The 12,031-nt window shown below is 43.3% G+C and overlaps 1 protein-coding gene across 6 annotated transcripts in view; it reads left to right on the top strand.

Annotated features, from left to right (window-relative positions):
• The window catches only part of LOC106569192 (histone-lysine N-methyltransferase 2C), a 138,321-nt gene that overhangs the window by 62,709 nt on the left and 63,581 nt on the right, over window positions 1-12,031 (top strand). For all 6 annotated transcript variants that reach the window (XM_014140291.2, XM_014140292.2, XM_045694148.1 and 3 more), the window contains exons 7-11: window positions 1,072-1,234; window positions 1,496-1,667; window positions 2,045-2,159; window positions 3,173-3,348; window positions 3,486-3,898. In XM_014140291.2, coding sequence (XP_013995766.2) covers window positions 1,072-1,234; window positions 1,496-1,667; window positions 2,045-2,159; window positions 3,173-3,348; window positions 3,486-3,898 — 1,039 coding nt within the window. The remainder of the gene's footprint in view (window positions 1-1,071; window positions 1,235-1,495; window positions 1,668-2,044; window positions 2,160-3,172; window positions 3,349-3,485; window positions 3,899-12,031) is intronic.

Below are 12,031 nucleotides of genomic sequence, written 5' to 3' on the forward strand. Positions count from 1 at the left end.
TCCGGAAACTATCATCTCAAAAACAAAACGTTTTTTTTCTTTCAGTGAAATACGGAACCGGTCCGTATTTCATCTAACGGGTGGCATCCCTAAGTCTAAATATTCCTGTTACATTGCACAACCTTCAATGGTATGTCATAATTACGTAAAATTCTGGCAAATTAGTTCGCAACGAGCCAGTGACACAATTTCATGTTAGCAGGCAACATTAACTAAATATGCAGGTTTAAAAATATATACTTGTATATTGATTTTAAAGACAGGCATTGATGTTTATGGTTAGGTACATTGGTGCAACGACAGTGCTTTTTTCGCAAATGCGCTTGTTAAATCATCACCCGTTTGTCGAAGTAGGCTGTGATTCGATGAGAAATTAACAGGCACCGCATCGATAATATGCAACGCAGGACACGTTAGACAAACTATTAATATCATCAACCATGTGTAGTTAACTAGTGATTATGTTAAGATTGATAGTTTTTTATAAGATAAGTTTAATGCTAGCTAGCAACTTACCTTGGCTTCTTGCTGCCCTCGCGTAACAGGTAGTCAGCCTGCCATGCAGGCTCCTCGTGGAGTGCAATGTAAGGCAGGTTGTTAGAGCGTTGGACTAGTAACCAGAATGTTGCAAAAACAAATCCCCGAATCCCCCCTGAACAAGGCAGTTAACCCTCGTTCCTAGGCCGTCATTGAAAATAAGAATGAGTTCTTAATCTGACTTGCCTAGGTAAATAAAAGTGTAAAAAAAAAAGAAAACGGCAAATCGGTGGCCAATAATACCGATTGTTATGAAAACGTGAAATCGGCCCTAATTAATCGGCCATTCCGATTAATCGGTAGACCTCTAGTTTTTATATTGTGTCTGTAGGTATGGTAAGGGTCTGGATTATCGTATTATATCAATTGTAATCTGACTCCCGGTTTAGACCAGGTTACTTAAAGTGCTTTGTGCTGATGTAAAATAAATGCATGTGATTGATTGATTGATTAATTGACTGGCTGTTTGACTCCCCTCTCTCTAGCACTGTGCATGCTCTTTGTCTGACTCCTCTCTGTCCCCCCTCTCTCTAGCACTGTGCATACTGTAAACGCCTTGGAGCCTCCATCAAGTGCTGTGCTGAAGGATGTGCTCGACTGTACCATTACCCCTGCGCGGGGGCAGCTGGGACTTTTCAGGATATCAGGAGTCTCTCCCTCCTCTGTTCAGATCACATAGAACTGGCCATCAGCAGATGTGAGTCCAGCAGCATTAGATTTAAAACTTCACTTGAAATATTTAAAGTAATGCTGTCATAAGTAGGACCCTGAGTTTTTCTGGACCAGGATAAACTCTGGGCCCAGACATTAGCTACTCACAATCTTAATTCTTTAACCAAAAGATGCCATCTGAAATGTGACCCTTTTCTCAATTTCTCTCCCCCTCTCCCCCCTCTCCTGCTCTCCCCCCTCCCTCTCTACCCCCCTCTCTCTCCCGTTCCCTCCCTCCTCCCTCTAGTTCCAGACGACTCTATCTGTGCACTGTGTGACAGCCCCGGGGAGCTCCCTGACCAGCTCTTCTGTACCAGCTGTGGGCAGCACTACCACGGGGCCTGCCTGGACATGGCTGTGACTCCGCTGAGGAGGGCCGGCTGGCAGTGCCCCGAGTGCAAGGTCTGCCAGACGTGCAAGTGAGTCAGCTTTCCACTGCCCTATCCGTCCACCCACATACCTGACCCTGTGTGTGTTGCCGATTTTGTTTGGTTTACCTCTGGTTTGTGAGTGTGGCACTCTTCTCTAGCCTTTGACCTCAACCAGGCCAGTCACTGGTAGCAACCGAGTCTGCGATAAATTGAAATCTGCTCCGAAATACAGATTAGGCTAATACAATGACCCTTTTGCCGTGTGATTTCTCAATATACATTAGTCTTGTAGATAAGGACACAACCATTTTTAACACAACAGGAGCCTATAGACTACAGAGCCAAGAAATGCCATGTTGATGCTGTCCGTCTTATGTCAAAGAACACGTCTCATTCATACTTTCTCTCCTTTTCCCTGTGCGTAGGAACCCGGGTGAGGACGATAAGATGTTGGTGTGTGACATGTGTGACAAAGGTTACCACACCTTCTGCCTGCAGCCGGCCATAGACGACATCCCTACCAACGGATGGAGGTGTCAGGTAGGACATCAAGTGGGAGATATAACAGAAGCAGTTTTGTGTGTGCTGTGTTACAGGTCTATGGTATGACTACATCATATCGAGATGTTTTTTCTTCTATAGTATGTGAAGTGTACTAAAGGTTTGTCTCCATTTTCTGTGTCAATTTGTAAGAACGTTGGTTTAAAACTCCCACAGTTCTTATTGAGACATTCAGCTGTCGCCTAGGCTACCCGTGTTGACAATATCACCTTTTTGGTGGTTGTATATGTGCTTCCTGAGGTAAAGAAAGGACTCACACATGTAGCTCTTTTAAAGGGTACATTTTAGCCTCAGACCCTGTAGCATTTCAGATAATGCGGCAGCCCGTGTGCGTGTACTGGTGTGTGTGTGTGTGTACTGGTGTGTGTGTGTGTGTACTGGTGTGTGTGTGTGTGTGTGTGTGTGTGTGTGTGTGTGTGTGTGTGTGTGTGTGTGTGTGTGTGTACTGGTGTGTGTGTGTGTGTGTGTGTGTACTGGTGTGTGTGTTTATGGATGTGTGTACTGGTGGGTGTGTACTGGTGGGTGTGTGGTGGGAGAATCAAACCGTATGCGTCGTCATCCCTGCCTGTGGCCTCTACCCTCTTCCTCTGTTGGGGTAGGTGGCGCACAGTGCCTGTCTCGGTTGCCAATCAGCTGCTGTTGTGGTGGGTTAGCATCCTATCAGCTGCAGCGGTGGTGGCGGGTGGGGATCAGACCGCAGACCGCAGCAGCAACCAGGCATCTGCCAGGTGGTGGAACATCCTCACACTCACTCAGTTTCTCCCTCTCTGTCTGACTCAGCAGCACGGCAGGAACACAGTCCACACAACACAAGCAGCAGCCAACCCTCTCCATCTCTCCTCTCTCCCCCACTCTTGAGGCTGCTGCTTCACACGCAGGCACTTTAGTTCTGACTGAAGCCTCATCTGAACGTCTTGGAGATGAATGGAAACCATATGATTAAGAATCATTGCTCCAGTTTCCGTTGTGTTTCTATCTCTTTCCTACTCCAGAACTGCAGAGTGTGTATCCAGTGTGGTACAAGGACGAGCGGTCAGTGGCACCACACAAGCCTGCTGTGTGAGAGCTGTGTCCAACATCAGGACCCCGCCCTTACCTGTCCACTATGTGCCTGTATCCTGGACCCTGAGCACCAAAAAGACCTGCTCTCCTGCCACAGCTGTAAAAGGTAGACACACAGAGAGCACGTCCATTGTTCATTCTGTTGTAAATCTCCTCACTCCTCATGGAGTTGTTTTAGCATTGTCTTTTTCCATTGATGTGTGATGGAGTCCTACATCTTCATCTGTCTGCTCCTGCTTCCAGATGGCTCCACCTGGAGTGTGAGCGCCAGTCGTCAGGCCAAGCAGACATCCAGCCCAGCCAGGGCTATGTGTGTTCAAGCTGCAGGCCTACTAGATCACCACCACAACAGGCCCCACTGCCGGCAGAGGAGGAGGCGGAGGAGATGGACACAGGAGGCCTAGAGCTGTGCCCACAGACTGCTATTCAGATGCACACAGAATCAGAACCGGTTGTTCCAACGCACACGGATCTAGAACCTGGCGCTAAGCAACTGAGGTCTCCTTCTCCGATGCACAACGACCCAGAAATGCAATTACAACCCGTTCCAATGCCCACAAATGCAGAACCAGAGCCTGTCCAAGCCACCAACACTGTCTGTGAGAACGCCCTTGAGGATAGGCAGCCACAGCAGGCTACATCAGACCAGCAGCCTGGTAAGTCTCTCTTTTGTCTGACTGGGTTATTTGCGTCTACTCACAGAGGCAAACGGTGTATTATGGTTGCCAAGGTTAGCCATGTGTTTGTTTTCCTGTATCCCCCTTAAGAGCGGTTTGGCAGGTGGACTCACTAGAGCGTGAGGGATTTGTTTGTCGCATGGCTTGGATTATTACTTTAGGATTGTTGAGAGGTGGTATGAAAGGAGAGAGGTGTGGTTTTCTGAGCATCCACGGTTGAGCAGCAGTATCACTGATTAAGTTATAAGTCCCTTGTTGTGTGTAGATGAAGGCAGTTTGGTCTGGATGAAGACCAGAGGGAAGCATTGCTCTGTCTGCTCTCTCTCTTATTCTCTGCCATGTCTCACATCAGACTGACAGCCATTCATTATCAGGGGCTTGGTTTCTAAAGGCTTCAATAACCAGATGGGCTTCCATTATCACAAGATTAAAGCCATGAAAGCATTGTCTTTGTAATTATTTTGCTGTGAAAAAGCAGCACTTTGTAGCTTATTCTTCCATTGGTTCTCCTGAGGAGATGGAGTTTCTTGTTGCTCTCTGTCCTTGTTTCATAGCATGACCTGGGTGAACAGGACACCTGCCTACTGGTTCATGTTCAGTAGGGTACAGTACACCACACTGCAGCAAAATGTTTTGCAATGGAAAACAAAACTCTGGGCAGTTAATGGATGAGTTCAAAATTAGAAGTACAGGTTAGAAATAGAGGTCGGCCGATTATGGTTTTTCAACGCCGATACCGATTATTGGAGGGCCAAAAAACCCGCTACCGATCAATCGTCCGATTGTTATATATATTTGTAATTATGACAATTACAACAATACTGAATGAACAATGAACCCTTTTATTTTAACTTAATATAATACATAAATAAAATCTATTTAGTCTCAAATATAAAATGAAACCTGTTCAATTTATAATGCAAAAACACATTGTTGGAGAAGAAAGTAAAAGTGCAATATGTTCCTTGTAAAAAGCTAACGTTTAAGTTCCTTGCTCAGAACATATGAAAGCTGGTGGCTCAATATTCCCAGTTCTTCAATATTCCCAGGTAAGAAGTTTTAGGTTGTAGTTATTATAGGAATTATGACGCGTCGACTATTTCTCTCTATACCATTTGTATTTCATACACCTTTGACTATTGGGTTTTCTTATAGGCACTTTAGTATTGCCAGTCTAATCTCGGGTGTTGATAGGCTTGAAGTCATAAACAGCGCTTTGGGTCAAGCATTGCTAAGAGCTGCTCGCAAATGCAGTAAAGTGCTGTTTGAATGAATGCTTACGAGCCTGCTGCTGCCTACCACCGCTCAGTCAGACTGCTCTATCAAATATCAAATCATAGACTTAATTATAATAAACACAGAGAAATATGAGCCTTAAGTCATTAATATGGTCAAATCTGGAAACTATCATGTCGAAAACAAAACGTTTATTCTTTCAGTGAAATACGGAACCATTCCGTATTTTGTCGAACGGGTGGCATCCCTAAGTCTAAATATTGCTGTTACATTGCACAACTTTCAATGTTATGTCATAATTATGTAAAATTCGGGCAAATTAATTACGGTCTTTGCCCGATCCAGGCGGCCCAAACTGTTGCATATACCCTGACTCTGCTTACACTGAACGCAAGAGAAGTGACACAATTTCCCTAGTTAATATCGCCTGCTAACATGCATTTATTTTAACTAAATATGCAGGTTAAAAAAAATATATACTTCTGTGTATTGATTTTAAGAAAGGCATTGATGTTTATGGTTAGGTACATTTGTGCAACGAATGAGCTTTTTTCTGGAATGCACTTTTGTTAAATCATCACCGGTTTGGCAAAGTTGAATTAGGCTGTGATTCGATGATAAATTAACGGGCACCGCATTGATTATATGCAACGCAGGACAAGCTAGGTAACCTAGTAATATCATCAACCATGTGTAGTTAACTAGTGATTATGTTAAGATTGATTGTTTTCTATAAGATAAGTTTAATGCTAGCTAGCAACTTACCTTGGCTCCTTGCAGCCACAGGTCCTTTTGATGCTGCACTCGCGTAACAGGTGGCTCGGCCTGCCACGCAGTTTCCTCATGGGTTGCAATGTAATCAGCGTCCAAAAAGGCCGATTACCGATTGTTATGAGAACTTGAAATCGGCCTTAATTAATTGGCCACGCCGATTAATCGGTCAACCTCTAGTTAGAACCTCCCTATTTCACTTCCTTTTAAAAAATGTTGTCTCTATTGAATACGCCCCTGGCCTAAGTTCCTCCTCTGTTATTATACCTTAGCAAGGCTTCTCTTCTCAATAGTTTCCATGGGCAACAGAGCCTATTGCTCACATACGTACTAGTAGCTATGCAGGCTACGTCTCTAGCATGAAATGAGTCACCCTGAACGGAGTGACCCTGCTATACAGACCCTAGGAGGGGCAGTACATATCCACTCAGGTCTGTGGGGCTTGGCTGCCTGAGGTAGAGTGCTGTAGCAGGTGAATGAGCTGCAGGGTATTACTATGGGACCTAACCTGGATGTCCACCCTCTGTCTAGACTAGACCTGACAAGACACAGGCAGACAGATCAGGAATCTGTGGTGGAGGGAGGGGAGCAGTGCTGATGATGACAGATAACTAGGGCTGGGCAATATGGCCTAAAACTCATATCTTGATTTATTTTTTTACTTATGTGTGATTCACAATATATATCTGGATTTAAAGAAAATGTGTTTTCTCTAAATAAGCTTTGTTATACAGTTAAAGGTCAAATCCACTGCATTTAAAAGGGTCAGCAATAATGGAATGAATTCAGAGTTTGTGTAATTATACCTCGGCTGAATATATTCCTTCCACAACCATAAGACCCACTAATAATTACATTATTTTAATCATGATCAAAATAGCTTTTTTTAATCACTAATCTGGCTTTCAGGTCCGTCTATAAAAATGCGCTTTTTGTTACAGATTTAACCAGAACCATGCTTAATGCATATGTATCAGGCATTATAGAAAATGAACACGGGTCTCATAAACCATCTCTCAAGCACAAGCCCACGTGGTAGTGAGTAGCCAGCTTATATTTATATTTAAAGTTGAGTTAATATAGATCTAGGTGTAATTTCACTATCTCTGAATTCTGCTAACAAGGCAAAACAGTTGAATTGTTATGAATAGACCCTTCTGTCTGTCTCCAACATCATGATAGCCTGTCCACTTTGTTCAGACGTTGAAATCTAGTGGTCTACCTTATTTCTCAGAATGAGTTACCAATTCCTTATATAATTGTTATATGGTTCTTGCAGGTTTATAAAACACACACTAAACAGCTAGTATAGCTATCTTTATTTGACTAAAATGCAGGTAGCCATACGTGGTAATGTATTGTGAGTGCGACAAACTGAACATTCATTTTCCAGAATGGATTTTCATTGGTTCATCCATTTTAGTAGTGTCTGCTCTGTTCGAAATGTGAGGAGTTGAAACGGTTGGAAAGGTTAACTTCTCTATTACAATAAAAGAATGTCTCATGTGTTGTGGTGTCCATATGACTGATTCTGTTGGACCAAACCTCAAATGCAAATAGCGAGTTGAAACCGTTTGTCAGAGAGGAAGAAGTGATCTCTCATCTTTGTTGTTGTGATTGGTAGGGGAGGGGCTTGGGAGAAAGAGGCGAAGCCAGAGGTTTCACTTTCGCCAAAATCTGTCCAAAATAAGCAATATGCGCTTATTTTGAAACTAAGCTTGTGGACTGCCTTTGGGACAACTCCCATTGTTAGGGCGGAGCATCTCATCATTATATACAGATCTCTGGTGTAAATGGGAAGGTGCACAGCACAGAAGGAGCGAACAATACCAAAAAGACAACATGAGACCAAAAAGACAATATGAGAATTGGACATAAACGCTCATAAATACATAAATTGTAATTAATTTAATGAATTAAATATATCGCCCAGCCCTACGGATATCCAGGCAGTAAGACAGCGACAGGTCTGTGCCTCGACATTCGTGGCTGTTTAAAACACCCCTGGCTGAGTTGAGCTCCTTTCTTTACCACACACAGAAACACAGACAGGAAAGGGAGCGAACAACTTTGAAATCCTATTTGTATGTGTGGGGGCTCCTGTCCTAAGCAGCAGTGGTGGTGTTTTCTTGTGATGCTCCTGTGTGAGCTGCTGGCTGTGATGGGAGGCTGGTGATTAGGCCTGTGTGATGGGAGGCTGGTGATTAGGCCTGTGTGATGGGAGGCTGGTGATTAGGCCTGTGTGATGGGAGGCTGGTGATTAGGCCTGTGTGATGGGAGGCTGGTGATTAGGCCTGTGTGATGAGAAGCTGGTGATTAGGCCTGTGTGATGGGAGGCTGGTGATTAGGCCTGTGTGATGGGAGGCTGGCGATTAGGCCTGTGTGATGGGAGGCTGGTGATTAGGCCTGTGTGATGGGAGGCTTGTTGATTAGGCCTGTGTGATGGGAAGCTTGTTGATTAGGCCTGTGTGATGGGAGGCTTGTTGATTAGGCCTGTGTGATGGGAGGCTTGTTGATTAGGCCTGTGTGATGGGAGGCTTGTTGATTAGGCCTGTGTGATGGGAGGCTTGTTGATTAGGCCTGTGTGATGGGAGGCTTGTTGATTAGGCCTGTGTGATGGGAGGCTTGTTGATTAGGCCTGTGTGATGGGAGGCTTGTTGATTAGGCCTGTGTGATGGGAGGCTGGTGGTTAGGCCTGTGTGATGGGAGGCTGGCGATTAGGCCTGTGTGATGGGAGGCTGGTGATTAGGCCTGTGTGATGGTAAAGAACTTCTAGGGCACTTGGTCTACCTGCCTTTCATCTCTCTATTGATTGGAGGGGAGGCTGAACACCAAGTGGTATATCCCTAAGCTATACTAGCACGATGCTTTAGCTCTGAAGTCAGGCATCCTCGGTCTGGCCCCTACATGCATTTTGTATTTGTGTATCATGATCTGTACAAGTAAGTACCAATCCACAAATGTAAATCACCAATCCACAAATGTAAATCACCAATCCACAAATGTAAATTACTGTCCACAAATGTATATCACCAATCCACAAATGTAAATCACTACCCACAAACAAACACCTTTTGATTTGTATTTGTAAATCGATTTATTGCATTAGAATTTAGATATGCAGGTCATTTCCAAGGGCCTTAAGTAAAGTGACTGCCATAAAGATTTGCACATAGGAGAGATATGTGCAAACATGACAGATATGGCAAACCTGCAACTCCATATTAAGTCACCTGACTTTTGGCAGGGATTTGATGACAAGAAAAATAAAAAAGTTAGCATGCTTAGAAAGCGATTTGTAGTTGTGAAGTATGGTGATGGCAGCATCATGCTGTGGGGATGTTTTTCATCGGCAGGGACTGGGAAACTGGTCAGAATTGAAGGAATGATGGATGGCGCTAAATACAGGGAAATTCTTGAGGGAAACCTGTTTCAGTCTTCCAGAGATTTGAGACTGGGACGGAGGTTCACCTTCCAGCAGGATAATGACCCTAAGCATACTGCTAAAGCAACACTCGAGTGGTTTAAGGGGAAACATTTAAATGTCTTGGAATAGCCTAGTCAAAGCCCAGACCTCAATCCAATTGAGAATGTGTGGTATGACTTAAAGATTTCTGTACACCAGCGGAACCCATCCAACTTGAAGGAGCTGGAGCAGTTTTACCTTGAAGAATGAGCAAAAATCCCAGTGGCTAGATGTGCCAAGCTTATAGAGAAATACTCCAAGAGACTTGCAGCTGTAATTGCTGCAAAAGGTGGCTCTACAAAGTATTGACCTTGGGGGGTGAATAGTTATGCACGCTCAAGTTTTCAGATTTTCTTTGTCTAATTTCTTGTTTGTTTCACAATAAAAAAGTAGTAGGCATGTTGTGTAAATCAAATGATACAAACCCCCCAAAAATCTATTTTAATTCCAGGTTGTAAGGCAACAAAATAGAAAAAATGAATACTTTCACAAGCCACTGTACATTCAGTGCTCCCAAATTCCCTATCAGGCCTAGGCTGTTTGGTGCCGTGTTATGCTAATTGAGGTGTGGCATAGCAGAAGGCAAGATTGACTGTGCGATCATGGCACTAGCCCCTGTATTCCTTCCACACAATATAATGTTAATTAAAGTTATTAAAATGAGCTGTCCAGATCCTCCTCATCCATCCACTAAGACCTAACAGCGGGCTTATCATGACTCTAATGATAGACAGCAGTGTTTTCCACAAGCGCCGGCTGTCGGCTAAACAGCCGAGTGCTCATTTTCAGCCGGGTACTTTTTCCACTTAAATTAAGTAGGCTACTTTTCAATTCACTAGTCAGAAAAGTCTGCCGAGCTCTCTCCCACTAGAATGAAGGATATGCATCTTCTAGAGATCTATTGATAGCACAGGCGCCTGTCAATCACAAAGTGAGCGATGACAGGGAAACACTGCTGGTTTTGACATTCTGCTTTCTGTTCCCCCTCTTGGTACCCGTTGTGTGGGCTGTGGTTGCAGTCTAATTTCTTTACACGGAGGGAGAGAATATGAATTCGCACGTCCTATATAATCTGGCAATGATGAATCGAAAATAAATTCACTTAGCCTATTGCTTTTCTGGCACATTCATAAAACAAAAATTGTGTGTAGAGTCCTACAATAACGTTGTGTCCAGCCAGTGGATCTCGTCAGTCACTGGCCTGAGCATTTTGGCATTCCAGTTCAACATTTACCTGCTCTGTCGTGGTCTACCATTGAGGACTACACTTGTAAATGGCATGCTATTTGTATTTGAGCAATATGATTGGCCGTTCGTTCAAGCACCACCACGCTCCCACAAGTCCCAACTTATGGAGCACTCGAGTAGTATATGAGGTGATGCCTTCACAACACACGCAAGCCTTCCAGAGCAAAAAGAAGCACCCATCAATCTACTCGTTGAGCTTATTTATTTTAGGGGAATGGATTTATTAAAGTTAACCTTCAATAGTGAACAGCAATATGCTGGCTACTGTTGATTGTCTGCAAATGAAAGCTACAAAAAGACACTTAGCATTGGTCTTGGCTAGCCTACTGTAGCTCCCGAGTGGCACAGTGGTCTAAGATATTGCATCTCAGTGCAAGAGGTGCCACTTCAGTACCTGGTTCGAATCCAAGCTGTATCACAGCCGGCTGTGATTGGGAGTCCCATAGGGAGGCACGTTTAGCCCAGCGTCGTCCGGGTTTGGCCCGGGGTAGGCTGTCATTGTAAATAAGAATTTGTTCTTAACTGACTTGCCTAGTTAAATAAAATGTCAAGATCTCTTTTGGAACATTTGTCTTTAAGGAGCAGTGTCCTATTTTCAAATATTCTCATAATGACATACTTTAGAAGAAAGAAAAATATTAATACAATGCAATTCTAAAGAAGAGTAATGACTTGCCTTACTAAATTATATTATACTTCTTTTTAATACATACCTAACTAAACGTAGCCTATTAATAGCTGAATATATAGAGAGAGAGCATGCCAACCTATAGGCTCTGCATGACCCCAATGCATTTAACCTCTTACATCTAGACATTCCGCTAGCGGAACACCTGCTCCAATATGCAATGATAGGCGTGGCGCGAATTACAAATTCCTCAAAAATACAAAAACTTCAATTTTTCAAACATATGACTATTTCACAGCATTTTAAAGATAAGACTCTCCTTTATCTAACCACACTGTCCGATTTCAAAAAGGCTTTACAACGAAAGCAAAACATTAGATTATGTCAGCAGAGTACCAAGCCAGAAATAATCAGACACCCATTTTTCAAGCTAGCATATAATGTCACAAAAACCCAGAAGACAGCTAAATGCAGCACTAACCTTTGATGATCTTCAGCAGATGACAACCCTAGGACATTATGTTATACAATACATGCATGTTTTGTTCAATCAAGTTCATATTTATATCAAAAACCAGCTTTTTACATTAGCATGTGACTAGCATGTGACTAGCATTCCCACCGAACACTGCCGGTGAATTTACTAAATTACTCACGATAAACGTTCACAAAAAGCATAACAATTATTTTAAGAATTATAGATACAGAACTCCTCTATGCACTCGATATGTCCGATTTTAAAATAGCTTTTTGGTGAAAGCAC

This window comes from Salmo salar, chromosome ssa14 (assembly GCF_905237065.1).
Source record: "Salmo salar chromosome ssa14, Ssal_v3.1, whole genome shotgun sequence".
NCBI classification, from domain to species: Eukaryota; Metazoa; Chordata; class Actinopteri; order Salmoniformes; family Salmonidae; genus Salmo; species Salmo salar.